General features: G+C 59.0%; 1 protein-coding gene across 1 annotated transcript in view; it reads right to left on the bottom strand.

Moving 5' to 3' along the window:
• Positions 1-20,304, bottom strand: part of AHRR (aryl-hydrocarbon receptor repressor) — a 76,691-nt gene that overhangs the window by 29,239 nt on the left and 27,148 nt on the right. The window contains exon 4 of the mRNA XM_032861814.1: positions 11,702-11,805. Coding sequence (XP_032717705.1) covers positions 11,702-11,805 — 104 coding nt within the window. The remainder of the gene's footprint in view (positions 1-11,701; positions 11,806-20,304) is intronic.

The raw sequence follows: 20,304 nt of genomic DNA, 5'->3' as shown, positions 1-20,304 counted from the left end.
GCAACCAGCCTGCATCCACATTCCCTCCCCGCAGTTTGTCCCATCAAACATGGACTCGGGGCTTCCTGGCCCACACCAGCTCTGGCTCCTCCTCCCCCAAATCAGGCCCAGGAGGATAACGGGAAGAGCCCATGAAAGTTATCCGGGGCTGGAGAGGGAAGGTGAGGTGGGGGCTGGGGCGTGGGGGGCAGCCAGGGAATGGTGGGAGGAGGAAGTCTTGTTCTGCTGCTGCCCAGGGATTGCCAGCCCTGGTGGGATGGTAAGAGGGTGTACCGGCTGCAGGGAGGCCGGCCGGGGCTCCCTCCCCTCCTTGAGCCCTGCCTGCCCAGGCATACAGGTCCTCAGAGGAGCAGGGACAGGAGCTCAGGAGCAGCCGGGGGGTATGCGGGGGGATCCAAACAGAAAGACGAGTGTGAATTTTATTTCAGGAGGTAAGAAAAGACTAAATTAGCAAAACGGAGTAAGAAGGAGAAACGTGATGGATGAATCCAGCAGCAGTGGGAGGTGCAGCCCTGTAAGCGTGGAGATAAAACAGCGCCAGCGCCGGTGTGCAGCACGCGCACAGGGCCTCGGCGGGGAGGAGCCCGGCAGAAGGTGGAAGAAAACCCGCAGGGAGGCGCGGACACCTGGGTCAGAGCAGCTCCGAAGACAGAAGCAGGAGTGCAGAGGTGGTGGGGCCGGTCTGAGCCTGCAGCGGCCGGCGCCCCACGTCCCGGACCCTCGGCCGCAGCCGCTCCGGGACTGCCCACGACGGAGCCTGTCTATGACGGCAGAAGGGAAGAAGCTTGGACCCCAGACTGTACATTCATCCAAATTCTTCCCAAGTGTGAAGGCAGGACACGCTCCAGCCTGAGACCCACGGAGACATCCCACCGCGACCCTCGCAGACGCCCCACCCCAGGAGGAAGCTCTCAGGAGAGAAACACACCCAGGCCGTCCCCATGGCAAAGAGGGCGTCCAGACAACGTGAGGACCAAAGGCTAGAACTGGCGCAGCACAGGATGCAGCTGCGAGACGGCATAGGCAGGCCGGGTCCGGGAGAGCAGAGGCCTGGGCGGGCGCGTGGGCTCTCCAGGCCGTCCCCGTAAGGACAGGAGCAGGTTTCAAAAACTAGAGTAAGGAGGCTCCGTCTACTCACTGGAAAACTGGAGAGAAGAGGTGAGAAGCCAGAGAAAGTGCCGTGAGTGGGAAACACCAAAGATGACAGCAGAAACCGGCCCCAGGGGAGTGTGAGTACAGTCGGCTCCGAGGGGCCCCGTGTGCCCTTGATGGGCCGTGGGGACGGGACCGTCTGTGCACGTCTGCAGGAGGCAGGCTCGGGAAGAGACCCAGGAACCGAAAATCCCAGGTTGGAAGAGACCTGCCAAGTAGCAAGGACGCACAAGGACGCAAAAGGACGCTGGGGTGACTGCAACTCTGACGAAACGCCGGGTAGTGAGACGAAGGGTAACAGCCGGGCGAGCAAGACCTTAGAGCCTGTCAGAACCGGCCCGGCGCCCCCAGGCTCATGGACAGCCGCTCTCAGGCTTCCCTGGGCTTCAGACATTTTCAGAGGACCGCTGTCGGCCTGGGGCTGTGTGCACCTGCCCGCCGTCCTCACACGGCTGCCTCACAGCGCCACGTGAATCCACGAGCGGAGCCTCTACGACCACAGGTTTCCACAGCTGACACAGGCGGGGCAGTACCCAGGTCTCAGGTGTGCAGAGAACCTCCTTCCCGTGCTGCTGGGGCCTCACACTTTCTCTTCTCGGCCTCACTCTCTGAGCAGGCAGGCGTGGGGGTCCCCTGGGGAAGACAACACCTTCTTCCCTCACCGGCAGGCACTTTCCCGTGGCCTTCCAGCCTCCAGCCTCCCACGTGAGGCCCAGACCCTGAGGCTCAGCACTTTCCCTGAAACCTGCCCCTTCCCTCTGGGAGCATCTGGGATGTTCTCACTGCTGCCGGGTAGGGGGTGGCGGAGCTGGAACTCCAGAAAGGAGAACACACTGGTCCTTTCCGTCCACTCTACTGGCCATGCAGGAGGACCTTCGGGCCGGAAACCCAGCCCTTGGTTCTGGGAAACCCTCCTGGCTGGTTTCCGCCCCCGATCTTTCTGGAATTGGAGCGTGTGGGCCTCTTGGGGCCTATATTCTCCACCTAGCTTCCTTTCCTTCTTGGAGAAGCTGAAGTGACCCTTCAGCATCAACCCTGGGTCTTCCCACGGTTCCTAAGTTTGCTCTCATGCTTTTAATTCTTGAGCTTTTTCAAAACCTCTGATTATTGCCCTTCGTGGCACCTGTTTTCATTTCATGGACGCTGTGAGGAGATGCCCGCCACCAGCCGGTTGGTTGGTTTCCCTTGTTTGCCTGAGCTGCCTTCCCTCCTGGGAAGGGTCTGTGCCCCTCCTGTGTGCTGGAGTTTAGGAATGGGTGGGGTCAGCCCCCAGGAAGCCCTACAGCCACGATGGAGCCACGAGCTCTGGTGGCGACAAGCCTGATGTGGGCATCTTTGGGTCTGTCCGGGCTGTTGGGCTCCGCAGAGGCGCTGGGCCCGTCCTCATGCTGTGGGCCGAGGTTGGGTCAGCAGCTGGCCTGCGGTACCACCACCCACCCTGGCCATGCCCCCGGATCCCAGCCTTCTTCTGCAGCGTGGGAGGGGCCGGCGGCTCTAGCCCCATGGCCGCAGGGCCATGTGCCCGTGCGGGGTCTCTCTTGGACCCGGGCACCCTGGTGCTGGCTGTGCTCTGTGTCTAGCTTGCAGTCATGTCTGTGGAAAGGGGCCTAGGGGCCCACACCCGGTCACCACTGTCCCAAATGATTTCCACAGTAGCTCCCAAGGACTTTGCGAAATTATGAAGGAACCACTGACTCCTTGATTCATAGCTCTTCCTTTTAAATTCCCGCAGTGAGGCTGGTCTGCTGGAGACCCACTCATTCCCCAAGCAGCCATCCCACCTGCCTCTCAGCCTCCACCACCCTCAGCCTGCCCTACGCCCCTACACCTGGGCTTCTCCAGGACCCCTGCCTGCGTGTCTCTAGGCCCCCGTGAGGGCTGGTTCCTCTGTGAAGCCCCACAGCACACCACAGGACCCGGGGCACCCTGGCCCTCGCTCCCTGGGTCTGCCCGGCCAGCCTTCCCTTGGAAGTGTCAGAGGCTTGGGCCCTTTGCCCTCCACTTTCTGACGGGGCTCTGACTTACCTTCTCCATGAAATGCTGGGGGAAGTCCTCTATGATGCCGGTTTCACCACGAGTACCAGTGTCCTTCCGGCACTCAGCCCCACCAGCCCCAGCACCCTCCCGCCTCCTTCCTATTTCGGTCTGGCCAGCGGGGACGGAGGGCCTCTGTGACTGTGCCCCGAGTCTGACACATGACACCCCAGCCAGCCAGCCCCAAAGGGCTGGAAGCAGACCTGGAAATGCTCTGCGGGTGTAGAGTGAGCCAAGCCAGGCCTCAGGCTCAGACAGCAGCCCTTTACCAGTGAGCCCACAGGGCCACCCGGACGCCAGCTTGGAGGGAGGCCCACAGGGAGAGGTGGGGGCCAGTTCCAGCTCTGCCTTTGCTGGTATGTGGCAGGGGGCAACCTAGAGAAGCTCTCTTTGCCTCCATTTCCCCATCTGTAAAATGGTCACAATGACAGCATCTGCCCCTCCAGGCAACTGAGGACCAGGTGAGTCCCCGTGGTCCGGGACAGCCCCAGCACCCGGGGGGCCGAGCTCTGGCGTCAGGAGCAGGTCAGCACCGGGACCCTGGAGGTGAGGAAGCCCGAGTTTCTGCCCCAGCCTGTGCTCTAGCTTAAGGCTCCCCCCCTACAAAGTGGACAGTGTACGGGGCTCAACAGCAGCCCCCAAAGTCACACGCGCTTGGAACCTGGGACAGTGACCTGATTTGGGAAGGAATCTCAGCGCCTGTGGTTGCACTAAGCTGAGGTCACTCTGGATTAGGGCGGCCCCACACCCACAGGACGGGTGTCCTTCTGAGGACACAGAAACACGGGAGGACCGGCTGTCGGCAGACGGGGGGGGATGGGACACACTCTCCCCTAAAGCCACCCGGAGGGACCCACCCGCCCACACCAGGCTTTTGGCCCAGTGACACGGATTTTGGGCTCCCGGGCTCCACAGCTGTGATGAGGACATTTCCATGTCTGAGCCACATTCAAACAACATGAACTTGCGCTGCCGTCCCAGTGCGCACGGCCCAGGCCGTTGCTGTCCTCCAGAGCTAGAGGTCAGGTGCGCGGAGGCCGGTGCCCCCGCCCCGTGCCCTCTCTGAGGACAGACCACCCTCCACCAACCGACAAGCTCGACCGGCAGGCGAGCAGGCGTGTGTGCGTGCAAGTGCCCGAGGGAAAGCTGCCCCTCGGGAAGGTCAGGGCCGGGGTCCTCGGTCCCCTGACTGGGTCCACGCACAGAACCACCACAGGGCCATGGAGGCTAAGCTCCAAGAGAAACGGGGTGGGGGGGAACCTAGCCCGAGGACCAGGAAGAGGGTCCCAGGAGGGAGCAGGTGTGGGGGAAGGAGCCCCAGCCTCTGTGTGTGACCTGCGCTGGCCCTTGCTCAGTCCGGGGGGTGTGTGCGGGACCGGCCCAGGAAGGCAGGGCGGGGGCTCTGAGAGGGCTGCGCCAGGAAGCAGGGCCCCGACCCCACGGTGCCGTGCGGGGACCCCAGCCGCAAGGGCAGGGCGCTCTCTGGGAGAGATCTCGCTGGCTGTGCCCCACGGCCGCTGCCACCTGGCAGGGAAGATAAGCGCCGCCTGAGGGGGCGAGGCCTCAGGCCCCCGCGGAGGACGTCCGGGGCTCCGTGGCTCCGTCTGAACGCGCTCCCCTTGCCGCCTCACAAGCCGAGGCCTGCCTCGTGGCTGGAAACCACGCGCTTCACGCATATCACTACAAACCAGTTAGAAAGAGAAGGACGGACGAGATATGCCCAGGAACAGCAATCAGACTGGATTAGGTCAGACGAAGCAGACCCCCGAGCAAGGGAAACCGCCAGGAACAAAGAGGCGCTTTACGTGACGCAGTGGAGAAGGGCAGTTCGCGACGAGAGCACGAAAACCCTAGACGCGTACGTCCTCCACGGAACTGCTGACACGCGAGGCAAAACTGACAGAGCTGAAAGGAAAAAGACAAAACTCCACGATGACACCAGAAGACGTTAACACACTTGTCTCTCAGGTTGAGACGAGACAGAAAGCTGACAAGGACATAAGACTTGAACCCTGCCAACCACCTTGATGTCACTGGTGTTTACAGAACACCTCATCCGGTGACAGAGATCAAGTGGGGGCCTACTTTCTGGCTCATGGATGGCTTTTCACTAACCCCACAGGGCAGAAGGGGCAAGGGAGCTCTCTGGGGTCCCTCTTCTGAGGCGTAAATCGTGTCCATGACGCACCACCCTCATGACCTCAGCACCCCCCAAACATGACCTAAGCCCCGCCTCCTAACACCTTCACACTGGGCTTTCGGTCTAATACGAATTTAAATTATGTTAATTGGGCAGGGGAGGAATGCAAACATTCTGTCCATAGCAACAATCAATGAAACCAACAGTTGTGTCTTTGAAAAATATCTGTAAAATGAATAAACCTCTAACCTAAGAAAAAAATGAGTCACAAATTACCAACAGAATCAGAAAGGAGACAAAGCTGTAGAAGCTGCAGACGCTGACAGGACAACATGTGAAAACCTTGACAGCTGTGTACCCACAAATTCGGTAAAGCAGAGGACACAGACCGACTCCCTGAGAGACGCAAAGCACGAAAATTCACACTAGAACAGATGACTCAACAGTCCTACAGTGACTAAAGCAGTTGAATCCATTGTTTAAAATCTTCTAACAAAGGGGGCATCTGGGCGGCTCAGCTGGTTGAGCATCTGACTCTTGACGTCGGCCCCCGTCCTGATCTCAGGGCCATGGGATCAAGCCCGAGTTGGGCTCCACACTCAGTGGGGGGGTCTGCTTGAGCTTCTCCCTCTCCCTCCCCCCTGCGCCTCCCCCATGGCTCAAGCACACATACTCTCTCTCTCTCCACTCCTTCCCTGCAATCCAACAAAGAAAACTCCCAATATTCCCCAGTAAACTGGTGAGTTCTAACAAACATTTCAGGGAAAACAACAGAAGAGAAGGACGCACTCTCAAGAAACTTCCGGAAGCCCGAACCAAAGACACTACAACAAAGCTACAAAATTAGTTCTCATGAACACAAACATAAAAATCCCCACAAAATACAACCAAATTTTATCCAGCAACATATAAATAAGATCTATCCTAAGCTGGCAAGTTTGGCCAACGTTGGAAAATGAATCAATGTCACTATAATCTTAACAGACTGGAGGAAACAGCCATGATCGTGTATGTCAATGGATGCAGACGAAGTATTTGACAACACTTAATTCCCGTCTCTAATAAGAACACTCCGAAAACAGGGACGAGAGGGAAATTTCCTAATCTGATATAAGGCATGTACCAAAAACAGAACAAACAAAACCTGAAAAACAAATCTAAGCTAATACTTACCACTGAAAGCCTCTAGGTTTCCCCTCACAACTGGGAACAAGCCTGACAGAGATGTCCCCTCTCCTCCTCTATGCTGGTCAGGAAGCCCCGGAAGGGCAGTAAGACAAGAAAAATAAAGTGTGTAGACTGAACAAGTAGATAAAAACTGTCTCTATTTTCAGACAACATGAAAATCTATGTTAAAAATTCCCACAGAATCTACAAAAAAAACCCACAAAAAACAAAACTCTGAGAATTACTAATGAATTCAGCAAGCTACAAAGTCAACCTAGAAAAATAAGTCATTTCTATGGTGTTCTATTTCTAGATAGTAATGGATTTCTATATAATATTGGAATATAGTATTTCCAATATAATAATGAAATTGAAATTAAGAGAAGTTCTGGTATAATAGCAATGGAGACAGAAAACACTTAGATCTAACCCTAACAATATATGGAGGATCTCCATGCCACTCATGACAGACAGGGAGGAAAGCAGCAAGAGACCAAATGGTGTGCCCGTGCACTAGGGTTAGCACTGGTAGCTGTTGGTTCCTCCCAACCTGACCTACTGATTTAACACAATCCCAGTCCAAATCCTGGCAGTAACTTTTGTAGGTAGCAACAAGCTAACTCTAAAATTTATATGGAAAAACAGAGAAACCTAGAAAAGCCAAAACAATTCCTAAAAAAGAACACAAATTGGAAAAGTCACACTACCCAATTTCAAGACATGTTGTGACCAAGGCTGTGACCAAGGCAGGCTGGTGCCTCTTCGTGAAAGTTCATGCACACAGTCAACAGCAGAAGAGAGTCCAGAAACAGACTCCTAGAACTAGGGCAAACACAAGGATATTAACATGCAAAACAAGTATATCTCAGCCCAAACCTTAGCCCAAACCTCACACCATGAGCCCAAAGTTAACTTAAAGGGAGCCATACACCTAAGGTAAAAACAGGAAACTAGAAAACTTTGGAGGCAAACATAAAATAAAAATCTTTTCAACCTAGATAAAGTGTTCTCAAATGTGATATCAATACAATGATCTATTTAAAAAATTGATAAATTGGGCTTTGTCAAAATTAGGTACATTCATTCTCTGCAAGATGCTGTCAAGATAATGAAAAGACAAGGCAGACTAGAAGCAATTACTTACAAATCATACATTCAACAAAGATCGTGTGTCCAGAATACATAAAGAAGGCCAAAGTCAAAAGTAAGGAAGCAAACAGCCTGATTTTTTAAGTGGGCAACTATCTGCACAGGCTGCATACAAAGGGCCTCTCTCAGTGGCAAGTGAGCTCACGAGAAGGTGTTCAGCATCGCTGGTCATGAGGGTGAGGACACTCCCGTCCACACTTACCACAAAACCCAGCAACCTCACACGTGGGTATTACCCGAACAAAACCCAAACCAAGGTTCACAGAGAAACCTGCATGTGTGTGTGTTACAGCTTTATTCATAACACCAAATCCTGGAAACTCAAACGTCCCTCCCCAGTTAGAGGACAAGTACACCGAGATGTGAGCACACCATGGAGTGACAAAAACCAACCATGCTCCCTGCCACCATGGGGCTGGGTCACTGCTGCCCGATTTCCCTGTTTTAGGAAGCCACCCCAGGCGACCTGAGCATGGCAGCTGGAGAAGGCCACAAGGGCTGAAGAGCGCGGGTGTGGTGGCTGGGGAGCCGCACGGGGGTACCCTGGGGAAAATTGGGCACAACAGAATTGCTGTGTGTCTTCATTATGATGGTGGCCACACCACACCACCAATAAGAACAAATTTCAGCATGCGTGAACTTATAGGTAAGTGTTAGAAAATGTACCCTTGGTATGCTTGAACTCTAGCTAGTGCCAGGTGGCCAGTAGTCCACAGTTCCCGCTAGCACACTGCCATGTCCGCTCTAAACACTACAGCCCATCTTAAAAGTGGGACTAGAAATCCAGGACGTTGCTATTTGTGACCTAATGTATATGTTTCCAGAACCTGCCTATCCCATCCCACACCTCCCATCTCCCCCTGCCCCGTGCCTTTACCAAGGTACTGGCTTCTTGAGGGGTCATGAGCCCAAGAGGAGTAACCATGGACAAAGAAACACCAAGCCCTGGCCCAACCCCAACAGAGACCCTGGGCCCCCAACAGCTCCAAATCTTATCTTTTTCATCTAAAAATAGCAGACATCAGACCACAGGCCTTTTAAATCTTATGAATTTATGATGACTGCCATAAACCTCTCATTTTTCCAGTTTGTCTCTAAGAGACTAAAGATTGGAAAGAAGAGCTGGATTTTCTTGTTTCTTTTCTCTTTCTTTGTGGCTGGATTTGTTTGTTTTGCTGTTAGGGAATATTTTTAAACTTCAAAAAGACTCTCTAATTCTCAAGTTGGAGAACCCCCCCCAATAGAAATGCAGTGAGGAGAACACTCACTATACAACCTAGCTCATTTCCAACCCAAGGGAACTTCCAGAAACTTCTGTGGTCACAGAGAACATGCTACAAGAGGCGGCAGAAGGAGACTTCAGTCTACGGGATGGAGGGGGGTGGGGGGCCAGCGGAAGAGCCCCTGTGCCCGGGCAAACTGACCTGCAGCCTTGGGTCCTGTCCCAGAGGGTCACTCCCCAGACCCGTACACCCTGGGCCAGAGGCAGGTCTGGGGCAAGGCACCACCCTTCCCGCCCTCCCAGCTCTGAGGGAGCTGCTGTGCTCCCTCAGGCACAGGCCTGGCCACTTCCTGGGCTTCAGCTGTACAAGGACCTCAGTGTCCTCTCCACGTCCTGAGGCCCTCGGGGAGACCCAGTCCTTGTGTGGAGGGTAGGACAACTGCTGGGGACCCACAGAGGGGCCAGAGGGTGGCGGTGTGGACATGAGTGGTGCAGACACAGCAGTCCCCTGGGCTCCAAAAGGAGATTGGGGTGCTGTGGGCTCATGCTCCCATATTTGCAGTCCGGACAAAGTTTAAAGATTTCATGTTTAAGATTTTATCTTAATTTTGAACATGAATTAGAAAAAGAGCAATGCAGTCATCTTTCACCAGAATAAAACTCAATAAAAAAATTTTCACCAGGAATAAAACTCAATCCAGCCCCAAGCTTACCAGCACTGACAGAAAAATCCAACTTTAGAGGAAAAATTAATATTTAAGAACCAGATTCAGAAAAACATGATAAATAAGGAAGTATGAAAATACATCTCCTATGGAAACCACAATATTTCTAAAAGCTCCTGTGTTGCCAAAAGCCATGATCTGCTCCAGACAGCACTGAAACCTGCAGGGGCTCTAAGAAGGGGGTCCCCAGGCATCCACTATACTGAAGTTTCATGGAGATTAAACATAAGTATATACTTCCTCATTTTTTTTTAAAGGAAGTGACCTATAAGTTTCTTAATCTTCATGAGAACAATCACGTCAGCAGGGTTGAAGGCCCTTGGGGGGAGGTGGAAGGTATGTAGGGTTTTGGGGCTCCCTGGGGGACCACTGGGGGCCATGGGGGGTCATGGGGGCCATGGAGAATCATGGAAAATCATGGGGTCGTGGGGGTCCGTTGGGGACCATGCGGGCTCATAAAGGGTCATGGCGGCCATAGGAGTAAGGGGGGGCCCTGTGGGGACTGTGGGAGGCTGTGGAAAATCTTAGGGGACCATGGGGGTTCCTGTGGGGACCATGGGGAGTCATGGGTTACAGTGGGCAGGTGGGAAGCCCCAGATTCTAGGCACAAGCCTCTCTGGCTCCCCTCTGGTCAGCACAGACGTTTTCCATCTGTCCATCTGTCAGTGGCAGATAGTCGCACCCTGCACTGTGCCCTCCCTTCAGGTGAGGCCGAGTGAGGTCATCTGAGGCTGAGGGGCCTGAGGGGTACATTCCCGCCACCGCAGCCCCCGCAGCAAGCACCGGAGTACCCAGGAGCTCATGCACAGACCGTGGGAGGCTGCTGACTTGGTCAGGGACGGTATCGAGGTGGGAGGTGGATGGAAGGACGTGAGCAAGAAGCAGGAGGGGTGAGCCTGGGGACAGTCTTGGTTCCCTGTTGTCCATGAGGGGCGCCGGCATCACGTGCAGAGGACACGGTGAACGGCAAACCACTGAGATCGTCGCTGTGGTGAAGGTGCCAGGACGGCAGCCGGGCCACAGGCTGGAGGGCGAGGAGCCAGGGCTCCCCCACAGGACCCACAGGTCACCCTGGTTGCCGCGGGACAGCTGGGGGTCAGACAGGACCCAAGCTAGGCTGCTGCCAGCACCCAGGAAAGAAAGAGCCTGATTGGCTCCAAGCAGACTCAAGGTCATCAGCGTGAAAGGCGCCAATGAGCCACCATTTCTGCCCCTCGGTGCGTCAGCCTGACAGACGGGCAGGCACGCACCACCAAGGACACTCACTGGGAGAGACAGAACCGCCTGCCACACAGGGCTGGAGGCAAGGACTGGGCGCCGGGGTCCTGAGAGGCACGCAGGGGACATGGGGCCCAGCCCCTTAGGGACTGCCAGGGAAGCATGGGCTCGGGGGCACCTGAGCAGCTGGTTATGGGCCGCCTGTGTCCTCCAGGCCCTCCTGAGATGGGGCGAACCCAGGCCCTGGGCTCCAGGCTGTAGGTGCCGGCAGTGAGTCCCGCTCCGCGCAGTGACCTGAGCCGTGGGCCCCGCTCCGCACAGTGACCTGAGCCGTGGGCCCCGCTCCGTGCAGTGACCTGAACCAGCCCAGAGAGCTCTGCCTCGCAGCCCCAGCTCACCGGAGAAACCGAGCCCTGGCGCTCCCCAGCCCCACACGAGGCAGGCCTCGTGACAGGGTCGGGAAAGGCATAGCCCTTCACCAGCGGTCAGAGCCCCCATCTCGGGAAAAGGCCGCCCTAGGCCACTGATGTCCTGGGGTGACACTGATACATGGACCAGCCAGGCACCCCTGCCAGGTCCTGGGGGCTCGGCGTGCCCTCCGCTGTCAGTGATTCAGCTTAGCTGGTAACAGGTTCTTCCACTGACAAGTGACAAGAGAACCTGGTGTGGGAAACGATTTTCAGGCTAGAGACGCATGGACCAAGGTCACCCCTTTTTTCTCTGTCCTGAGCTGCCGGACCCCACCCGGGCACCTGTGCCTGACCTCCATGGCTCCCAGGGCCGTCCTGGAGCTCTGTCCAGAAACACTTCTACTGCATTGTCAGCGGTCCAACCTGCCAGGGCGGAGGGTGGCATGGACGGCCAGGCGTGCGCTCGCATGGCAAGGGGGCTCACCTCCAGCAGCAGCCTTCCCTCCGGCACGGCGGACCTCGCACTTGGACTGCGGTCTTCAGGTGCAGGGACACTGGCCGCCGGCTGCCGCGGGCCCTTCTGGACAGCTGCCGGAGAAGAACCAAGTGAGGCTGTCAGCACCCTTCCTGCGCCCCGACCTGCTGACCTCCTTGTGTTTCCCCAGCTCCCGGCTACCGCCTTCTGCAAGCAAAGCCACACTCCTCAGCTGACCCAGGCTGTCCTCGGCAGGTCGCCCTGGGGCAGCCTGTCCTCCTGTTGGGGGCAGCTGAGGGGAGCACCAGCGTCATAATCAGGAGATCAGGCCTTCAGGGCTGGGGCTGACCCCGGGGATCCCACCCCCATTCGGCTCCCCAGAAACTGCTCAGAGTCCCGTCCTGCTTAGGGACCCCCCAACCTGTCCCCGGGGTCCTCAAAGCCCCTCTCTGGAGACCCAACCTCCAGCAGGTGCCCTAACTCAGCACTGCTGGTCTACATGACTTGGACCACCCTTGAGGGTCCCGCAAGACCGCATCACAGCTCCCCCAGCCCCTCCCCCCACCCCCCACCTGGTGTGGAGCAGCCCACCTGGCATGGGCTTCCCAGCTGGGACAGGAAGCCCCATGAAGGCTGGCCTGGCGCGACTCAGGAGCCCCCAGGTTGACAGTTTCCGGGTCCCCCGACTCCCACCCACAGTGCAGCCTTATCTCCATCATGGGGTGAAGAGCTCAGACATACAGACATGCAGGTCACACAGACAGATGTCGGTGATATCCCAGCTCACCAGCCCCTGTTGTGGGGTCCCCCTGGGCCTGAGCAATTACGGAGGCTCCCCTGGGGTAGGGAAAGGGGCCTGGAGCCTCCGTGGAGGGCATGGCAGGGCCGGGAGTGCCTCCCAGCTGCCCCTCATGTGCTTTCCACACCAGAGCTGCAGGGGATGTCGGTGCAACTCGGGGTCAAAGGGCTGCACACAAGGCCCCCAGAGCTCTGGGACTGCAAGCCCCCGATGCGTGCCTCTCACGCCCAGGTGAGAAGACCCATCTAATCCCCTCGGCTCAGTAGGACCAGACTGCGGCTGCCGGAGACCCCCAGCCCTTGGGCCACACAGGGCTGCGGGGCTGGCCTGTGTGGCCAGGTGCAAGCATGATGTCCACCCCGTGTCCAAAGGGGCAAAGGGGCAGATGCAGAGAGGCGGCCCTCAGGACAGCCCCACAGGCGGTGGCCACATCGTGGCTCTGGTCTCCAGCCTCCCCGTCCCGCCCTCTCAGAGGCCAGCAGGCCATCAACTCCCTCCCCTTCCCACAGCTGATAAGCACTAGAGCTTTGTTCCCTGCATTAAACATTCCCAGAAATGAACCCATTTCCATGGCCGGAAAGTGGGGTATCTTGGTGAAGTGAGCAGTCGCACCTGGGCTCCCCGGGCAATTGTGCAGAGATGGTGGGTGCACAGGCAGCCCAGGCCTCTCCCTGCAACGGAAACCCTTGGCAGCCAGCAAGCCCCCCACACCCTTGTCTCCAAGGCATCGAAGCACTGAGTTGTGAGGTCCAGGGACGGTCCGAGACCTACTCCCTTTGTGCTGCGGACAGTGAACCCACACGGCTCTGCCCCCAGCGCCCATGTACATGACCCCATGTACTCAAAGGCCAAGAAAGCCAATGGAGGGAGAACGGAGGGACGGTCCCATCCCTTCCGACCCCCTCCACAACCCCTAGATGACATCACTGGAGCCAGGCCCGGCTTCCCAGACCACCCAGAGGGTCCTGTCCTGCCACCACACCAGGGAGGCCACAGCTCCCGGCCAGGGCAGAGCCCACACAGCACCTGGGGCGGATCTGGGCCCTAGTGAAGGTGGAACAGGGACAGGACCCCCACCTCAGGGCCCCCTGGACCACCCCCCCACACACCCAGGCTGCCAAGCCTCCCGCAAAGCAAACTCCTTTGCAGGGGTCCTTCCCACCTCACCTCAGCTCGAAGCAGCTTCCTGCCCCCAGCCTTCCCCAAATGGCCCTCAGATTAAGGAACCAGAGGTGGGGGTTGGGCTAACCTTTGCCTGCCTACTCTTTGCCCCTGCAGACCCTATTCGGGGACTGAGGATTCCCACAGCTGTGAGGCTGGGGTGGGGGGAGCCCCGGCACAATGACAGGGATGCTGTGGGATGCTCACCCCCAAACACACTCACTGGGCTATGCCCCATCCCATGCCCACTAGAGGCACAGTGTGGGGCAAACCCCCAGTTCTCTCACCTCCCCACCATGTCTCTGGTCAAGGACACCAGGACTCTGGAATATGTGCCCCCACCTAGGGGGCCCCCCTCTAACTGTTTCCCTCCCTACCATGTCCTGCATAAGGACACCAGCCCCCCAGCATCACATGTCCCCCACCAATTGGACCCCCTTCCAACTTCTCTCCCCTCCTCACCACGTCCTGCATAAGGACACCAGCCCCCAGCGTGGCGTGTCCCCCATCTGGGCACCCCTACTTCCCCTCCTCCGCAGCCACATCCCGGCGGGGCACGCCCGGCGGGGCCTCCTCTGGGCTCTTGTCACGCGATGGGGCTGTCAGCGTCAGCACTGCAGTGACAGCCACCTGGACCCCGGCCAGGGCCTCGCGTGCGAGCAGAGCCGCCAACGCTCTCCACCCCCAGGCCTGTGGCAAGACAGAAAGAAACTGAATGCGGAGCCGGAGCCGGGGGTGGGGGCCAGCGTTCCCGGAAGTCCCTGTGAGCTGACAGCATCTGCCCCTCACTTCCCAGCCCCCACCCCACCCCGTCCAGGGGCCCTCCGGGAACTGAGACAGGGTAGCGACGTCCCATGGGTGTTAGGGTCCCGGCCAGCGCCCCGCCATCCCCCTTATCCGTGAATACCCAGCGGCCCGGCGGATGGGGGCAGCGAGCAGGCTGTGGCTGTCCCTCCAACCCCTCCCAGCTCCACTCTGCCCTAGATCCGCCTTTCTCTCCTGGGTCCTTCTTTCTTTCTCCCCTGTGACCCCACGTTTTACCTGTTGGCCTGAGCTGGGCCTGAAAGGGGGCTCGGGCTGTGGACAGGGTCTGCCCGTGCCCCCCGGAAGCCTCTGCAGACAGACCCCAGCCCCCCTGCTGGGTGTGCCCTGGGAGGTCCCCACAGGGGTCCCACCCTCTCCATGCGCAGCCCACCACCCGGTCCCTGTCGGCCCTGCATGTGCACCTGATCGCTCAGAGTGAAGGGTAGAGAAGAGGGGCTCTCGGTGAACGGGTGGGGGTACAGGGTGTCTTTCTGGGGAGCCAGTGGAAGTGTGGGCAGGGGTTTGCCATGGGCCCCTCAAAGGCCAGGCTTGTCGAGGAGGAAATTCCTGGGAGGAGAGGCACACCAGGGCCGAGGGTGTAAGAGCCCCCAGGGCCCAGCCGGGGGTCAGGAGGCCCATCCGTGCCCAGTGACCCGTGGCCCTTGGGAACCTCTGACGCTGTCCTGTGCACAGAAAGGAGGCTGGGCTGCAGGCGCTGGCTCCCACCAGACCACATCCCACCGGCCCCACCCTATGGGCAGCCAGGCCTCCTGCCCTGCCTGGACTCCAGAGAGCAGCTGGAGATCCTCCGGAGTCCAGCTTTTCAGTACCGGGGCTGTCACACGGAGCTCAGGGCCACACGGCAGGGAGGGGGTCACGGGCCCGGCCCCCCACTCCCAGAAACGCATGGACTCCCTGAGGCTCACAGTTCGGCTTGAATCCTGATGGAAGCAGCTCCGCTCTGTCCTCCAAGCTCCTCCCCAACTCTGAGCCCCTCGAGAACCCCAGCGCGTCTCACTTCAAGCATCTCTTACATCGCTGAGAAAGTCCATTTGGGGCAGAGAGAATTGGAGACATGTGGGGACAGTGGCCATTCGCGGATTCACACAGGTGTGAGGCAGGGGGAGCTTAAGAAGGCAGGGGCTGCTTCCCTTTAAGGCTCGGACGGGGTCTACCTGCACCTGGCCAGCCCCTACCCAGCACACCCACCTCCTCGCTAAGAGACCTCCATTTCCCTCACAGCGTGGGCCAAACCGCGAACCCCTGGGGCCCAGCGTTCCACCACAGGGCCTGCTCTGAGGTTGTGGGGCTGGGGCTGGCCAGTGAGGGACGCCAAGTGTTCTTGCTGGAGAAGCTCGGAGACTCCGCTACCTCTGCCTCCGGACAGTGCTATGATGCGAAGAAGGTAGAAGCCACTTTGTTCCCAGCTCGGGTGAAGCCAGGTCCTTGGCAGACAGGACAGGGGAGCAGGACAAGTACTCCAGGACGGAAGGGACACTGAATGTGGGAGGCAGGGAGTTATCTAGGGGTTGGGGCTGGACTCCTGCCACCCAGGTGATGGAGAGAAAAGCCAGGGGCCCCACTGCAGGCTGGACTGAAACCCCAGTTCTGACCACATGCAGGTCCTGGGTGGGCACGTCCATGTCCACAGACCAGCTGAATGGAGCACATGCCTGGTAAAGCCTGGCCCTATTTTAGGGTCGAGCCAAGGGTCCTGGGGCTCTGTGCTGTGTGCCAGCTCTCGTTCTGGGTGGCACCCACAGCACGTCTCATCTGCGTCATCTCCTCCTCCAGCCCTGGTCTAGCGTCGTGCCGCCCCTGCTGGTCAGAGCCGACCACCAGCCTTGCCTGCGCGTACCTATGGAGGCAGATGGCGTGACCTCAGCTCTGCTCTTCTCCATGCTGTGCCCAGAGGTCAGGGGCAGAGGGAAGGAAGGGAGCTCGAAGCTCCCCGGGGCCCTGAGGAGCAGGGGCGCTCTCCTATTTCTAGCTACGTCTCATCAGAAGCGAACTACCGTCCAGGCCCCTCAGGAGGCGTGCTTAGCCGACGGGGGCAGACGACTTAGAGCAGGGGCCCCGGGAGCCACCGCTCCCCTGTAACGCAGGTCCAACACCCAATATGCCGCGTGCAGGTCCCTGGGGGTCACGGCACCCACCTGCAGACCGACAGGTGCAGGATGTGGGGGCCCACCATGAGGGGAGGTCAGCAGTTCCACCCACCACCAGGCTCCCTTCTGGGGCCAAACACGAGGCTTCTCCCAGGCCCACATGTGTCCGGAAGCAGACGGTGCCCTGGGGAGCGCTGGCCTGCCTCTCGCAACACTGAGTCTCCCCAACCAGACTAAGGCCCCGGAAGAGAGAGTCAGCGGGGAGTACACACTTCCCAGGGGTGGGGCCGTGGTGGGTGTGGCGCTGCCCCTCCTGGAGGGCACAGGTCTGCCCTAACAGGGTCTATAGACCCCTCTGCTGTTTCTAGAGCAAATGAACCGGCCAACACCTCACAGTTTTCAAACTTTCAAACCCTCCCTTCCTTCACTTTCCAAGGACTGAACAACGAACTCCTCATTTGGCCTTTGGCAGGGGGGAAGGGGCATCTGTGCTGGAAGAAAGGGGTACAGTGACCCTCAAGGGCCTTGAACTACTCACAGAGGTGAGTGCTGGCTGCCCCGCTACCTGCGGCACAGGCTGTCCTTGCACCCAGAGGCCAGGACAGATCCACTCACCTCCCTCCCTCAGAGGCCTTTGGTCTGTGCTGCTATGGGGTCAGGGGCCGGCCCGCTCCTGCCCAGGGAGGGTGAGAGGGAGCTGGAACACCACCGGGTTCTCCCGACAAGCCCAGCCTCCTCTAGCCCTGGAGGGGAGGTGAGCCGTGGGGAGCAGTCAGGTTGTGGTGGGCTGGGAGGGCCGCAGGGCACAGGGTGGCTCTGGGAAGGCCCTTGGGAGGACAGTGGGCAGAGCAGGGGCACCCAGCATGTGTTGGGAAAGGCGCCTGGTCAGGGCAGGTGTCTGGGGAGGGACCCGGACAATAAGGATCCCGGAGCACCCCCAGCGCCCCCAGAAGACAGGCAGCCCCGGCTGCACAGGGGAGAGTGCCTGTCAGACTGCTCCTGGGGGCGGGGGCTCTCCCCTTCTGGGGGCATCTATACCCACAGAACGAGGAGGGCTGGCCCTGTCCCTGGGAGGGGGGCACACAAAACTTTCTCATGGCTCCCATGAAGACATTCAGGGCTTGGCGTGCCGCTCCCCTGCGCTCTCTTCCCGCCTGCCCCACATGAAAGGCCCCCATCCATGATCTGCTCCGACTCTGCAGACAGATGGGCTTTCTGGGGAGGGTCACAGGACCCTCCCACGGCATTTCACTGGGGTTGCGGGCATGGCCAGAAGAGACCCCCAATGGGCAGCACAGGGCTGGGGGCAGGGGGCAAGTCTCCCGGCCTCCCCTCCCCAGGGGTCCCTCCATCTGAGCCTGGATGTCTCCCACACCAGTGAGGACCTCCCAGGCAGTGCCCCCTTCTGTGAGGGACAAAATGATTTCATGATTACACACAGGGGCCCCCAGAGGCAGGGCCCACTGGGCCAACACTCACCTCTCTCATCCCTGCATCAGGCCAGCCAACCAGGTGGACCCAGCACGTGAGACCCAGGCCCGGGGGACGGATGGAGGAGGGGACACAGCGTGTCCCGTGTGAGGATGCTCTGTGCTGGGGCCTGGACAGCGTGAGTCTGAGGAAGGGAGGGAGAAGCAGGTTCCTTTCCGTGGCCTTTCTTGACCCACGGCGTGGGTGTGTCTTGACGGCTCTGAGTGGGAGAGGGGAGCCCACAGCCCTGGGCAAGTGTTCCGGCAGGTGGGGACCCGCAAGGGGGGCGGAAAGGGACCAGAGCAGCCGTCGAAAGGCTCAAGTTCTGGACACAAGAAAAACGTCAGGAGTACGAAAAAACGCATGTTTCTCACAGGCACCGCGTTTGGAAGATAAGAGAAGTACGAGACGCACGCGTGTCACGTTGTGATTCTCTACAGAGATTTCCCGCTTTCCAAAACGCAGCAGGCCAGGGGGAGATGTCACCCCTCCCCATGGCTCAACAAGCAGCAGCGAGGCAGGTTTCCTCGGAGCCAGAGCCGCCGCGGACAGCCTGCGCCCCCCACCATCTCCACCAAAACAACACGTGCGACCGCTTTCTGAGCTGCGCGGCCTAACGGGGGCCCACGTTCTGCGGAGAAAATGCAGAGAAAAGGCGCTCTTGCCTCCAATCCCCAGAGCAGGACTCAACCAAAAAGAGGTCTCCGGGAAGAAACACAAAAGGGAAGGAGGCCCGCAGCAGACCCCGGCTCTCTCCCGGTGTGAAGGGTCTGGAGCAGCCGAGCCTCAGGGCAGCGGGTTCAGTCTCCGCACTCCAGAAAGCGTGAAACCCGACCAGACAAGCCCGGAAAGGGAGCTGCGGCTTCTCAAGCCAGATGCTCCTTCGGGGACTAAGCGCACGGTGTGCAGGGGAAGACCCCGTGTGCGCCGCGGGGCAGGGCCACGGCGCCTACAGCCCCGGGGCGGGGGGGTGGGGGGGGGGCTGCGACCCCGCAGCGCCAGCCTCAGGGGCACGTCCGGCGGCCTCTCGGCCAGCGGCCCCCGCGCTGCACCTACAGGCCCCCGGGGTCCAAGGCCAGGAGGAGCAGAGCTGCCGGAGAACATCTGATTCATGGATAAAGAATGGATTTATAATAAATTTATAAAGAAGCCTCCAGTTACACAACCTCGACTTTGCAAATAACCAACTTGAAGTTAGCGCGAGTCACCCTCAGCGTCACCGTGAAGTGAGCGGTTCCTACCAAGTGGGCGTCACTCGCGGCCAGCGCTGGGGACTGGACGGAGGTGGAGGCCGCATGCGTGGGGGCCTCCACAGGTCGGGCTCATTCAGGGGCTCGCACGGGCATCCCTGCCCATCCTGGGGGCTGCCCTCCTGGGGAGGCTGTGCCAGCAGTGTGGGGAGGTGGGACAGGACGGGTGTGGTGGGGGACGCAGCCTGGGGGCCACACCGAGGAAGGACCTGAAGAGCCTGAAGGCCTGGGGGGGGCTCGGCTGCGAGACAGGGAGCCCAGCAGGTGCGCGGGGCTGTCAGGGAAGCCCCCACGGCGCCACCTCATGCCCTACGGCACCCGTCCTGCCGCACGATGTCCCCGTCCCACGGTCAGACCCGGTCTGTGCAAAGTGCTGGCTCATCTCTCCTGACCAAAGGACTGGGCGCCCGAAGATGCCAAGTGCCGACACGACCTGCCTGAGAAATGCAGGCGTGTGCCACAGCCCCCCTGGCCTCTCGCCTGCCCACCAGCACCCCCAAGACTCCCAGGGACTCGCTCCTGGTCCCGCTCCTGAGCGGCCGCGATGCACGCCTCAGAGCAACTTGCCAGGGTTAGTTTTCTCTCTCGCAGCTTCTGCTCACAGGCTTCTGCGGCATTCTGAGACAATGTCCAGCTTACAGGGACACTCCGAGAACAGCACAAAGGGCACAAATTCCCTTTGCCTGGAGATTGCACCAACTGTGCCACAAACACCCTCTCAGCTGGGGCCCCTCCCTCCCCAGTGTCCTTGATCTGCCTCAACTTCTACCACCTTGACCCTGAAGACCATCGCCAATTACTCTGCAAACCGTTTGGGTGTGTTTGTTGCCTCCTGGTTAGACCAAGGTCTAGCCCTCCTCAGCGGGAACATGACCCAAGAGAAAACGTGTTTTTCTCTGCCTCCTGGTGCGTGGCACGTGACACCAGTGCATGCTGCCATCAGCGGGGTCAGAGCTGGTCTCCTGGGACAGCTGATTTCTCCATTCTAAGCTGTTCCCTTAGGCATGAATGCATACCTTG

The sequence above is a fragment of the Lontra canadensis genome, unplaced genomic scaffold (genome assembly GCF_010015895.1).
Source record: "Lontra canadensis isolate GAN:19392208 unplaced genomic scaffold, GSC_riverotter_1.0 scaffold22, whole genome shotgun sequence".
NCBI classification, from domain to species: Eukaryota; Metazoa; Chordata; class Mammalia; order Carnivora; family Mustelidae; genus Lontra; species Lontra canadensis.
Note: the sequence above shows the minus strand (reverse complement) of the source record. Positions and strands in the feature narration are given on the sequence as shown.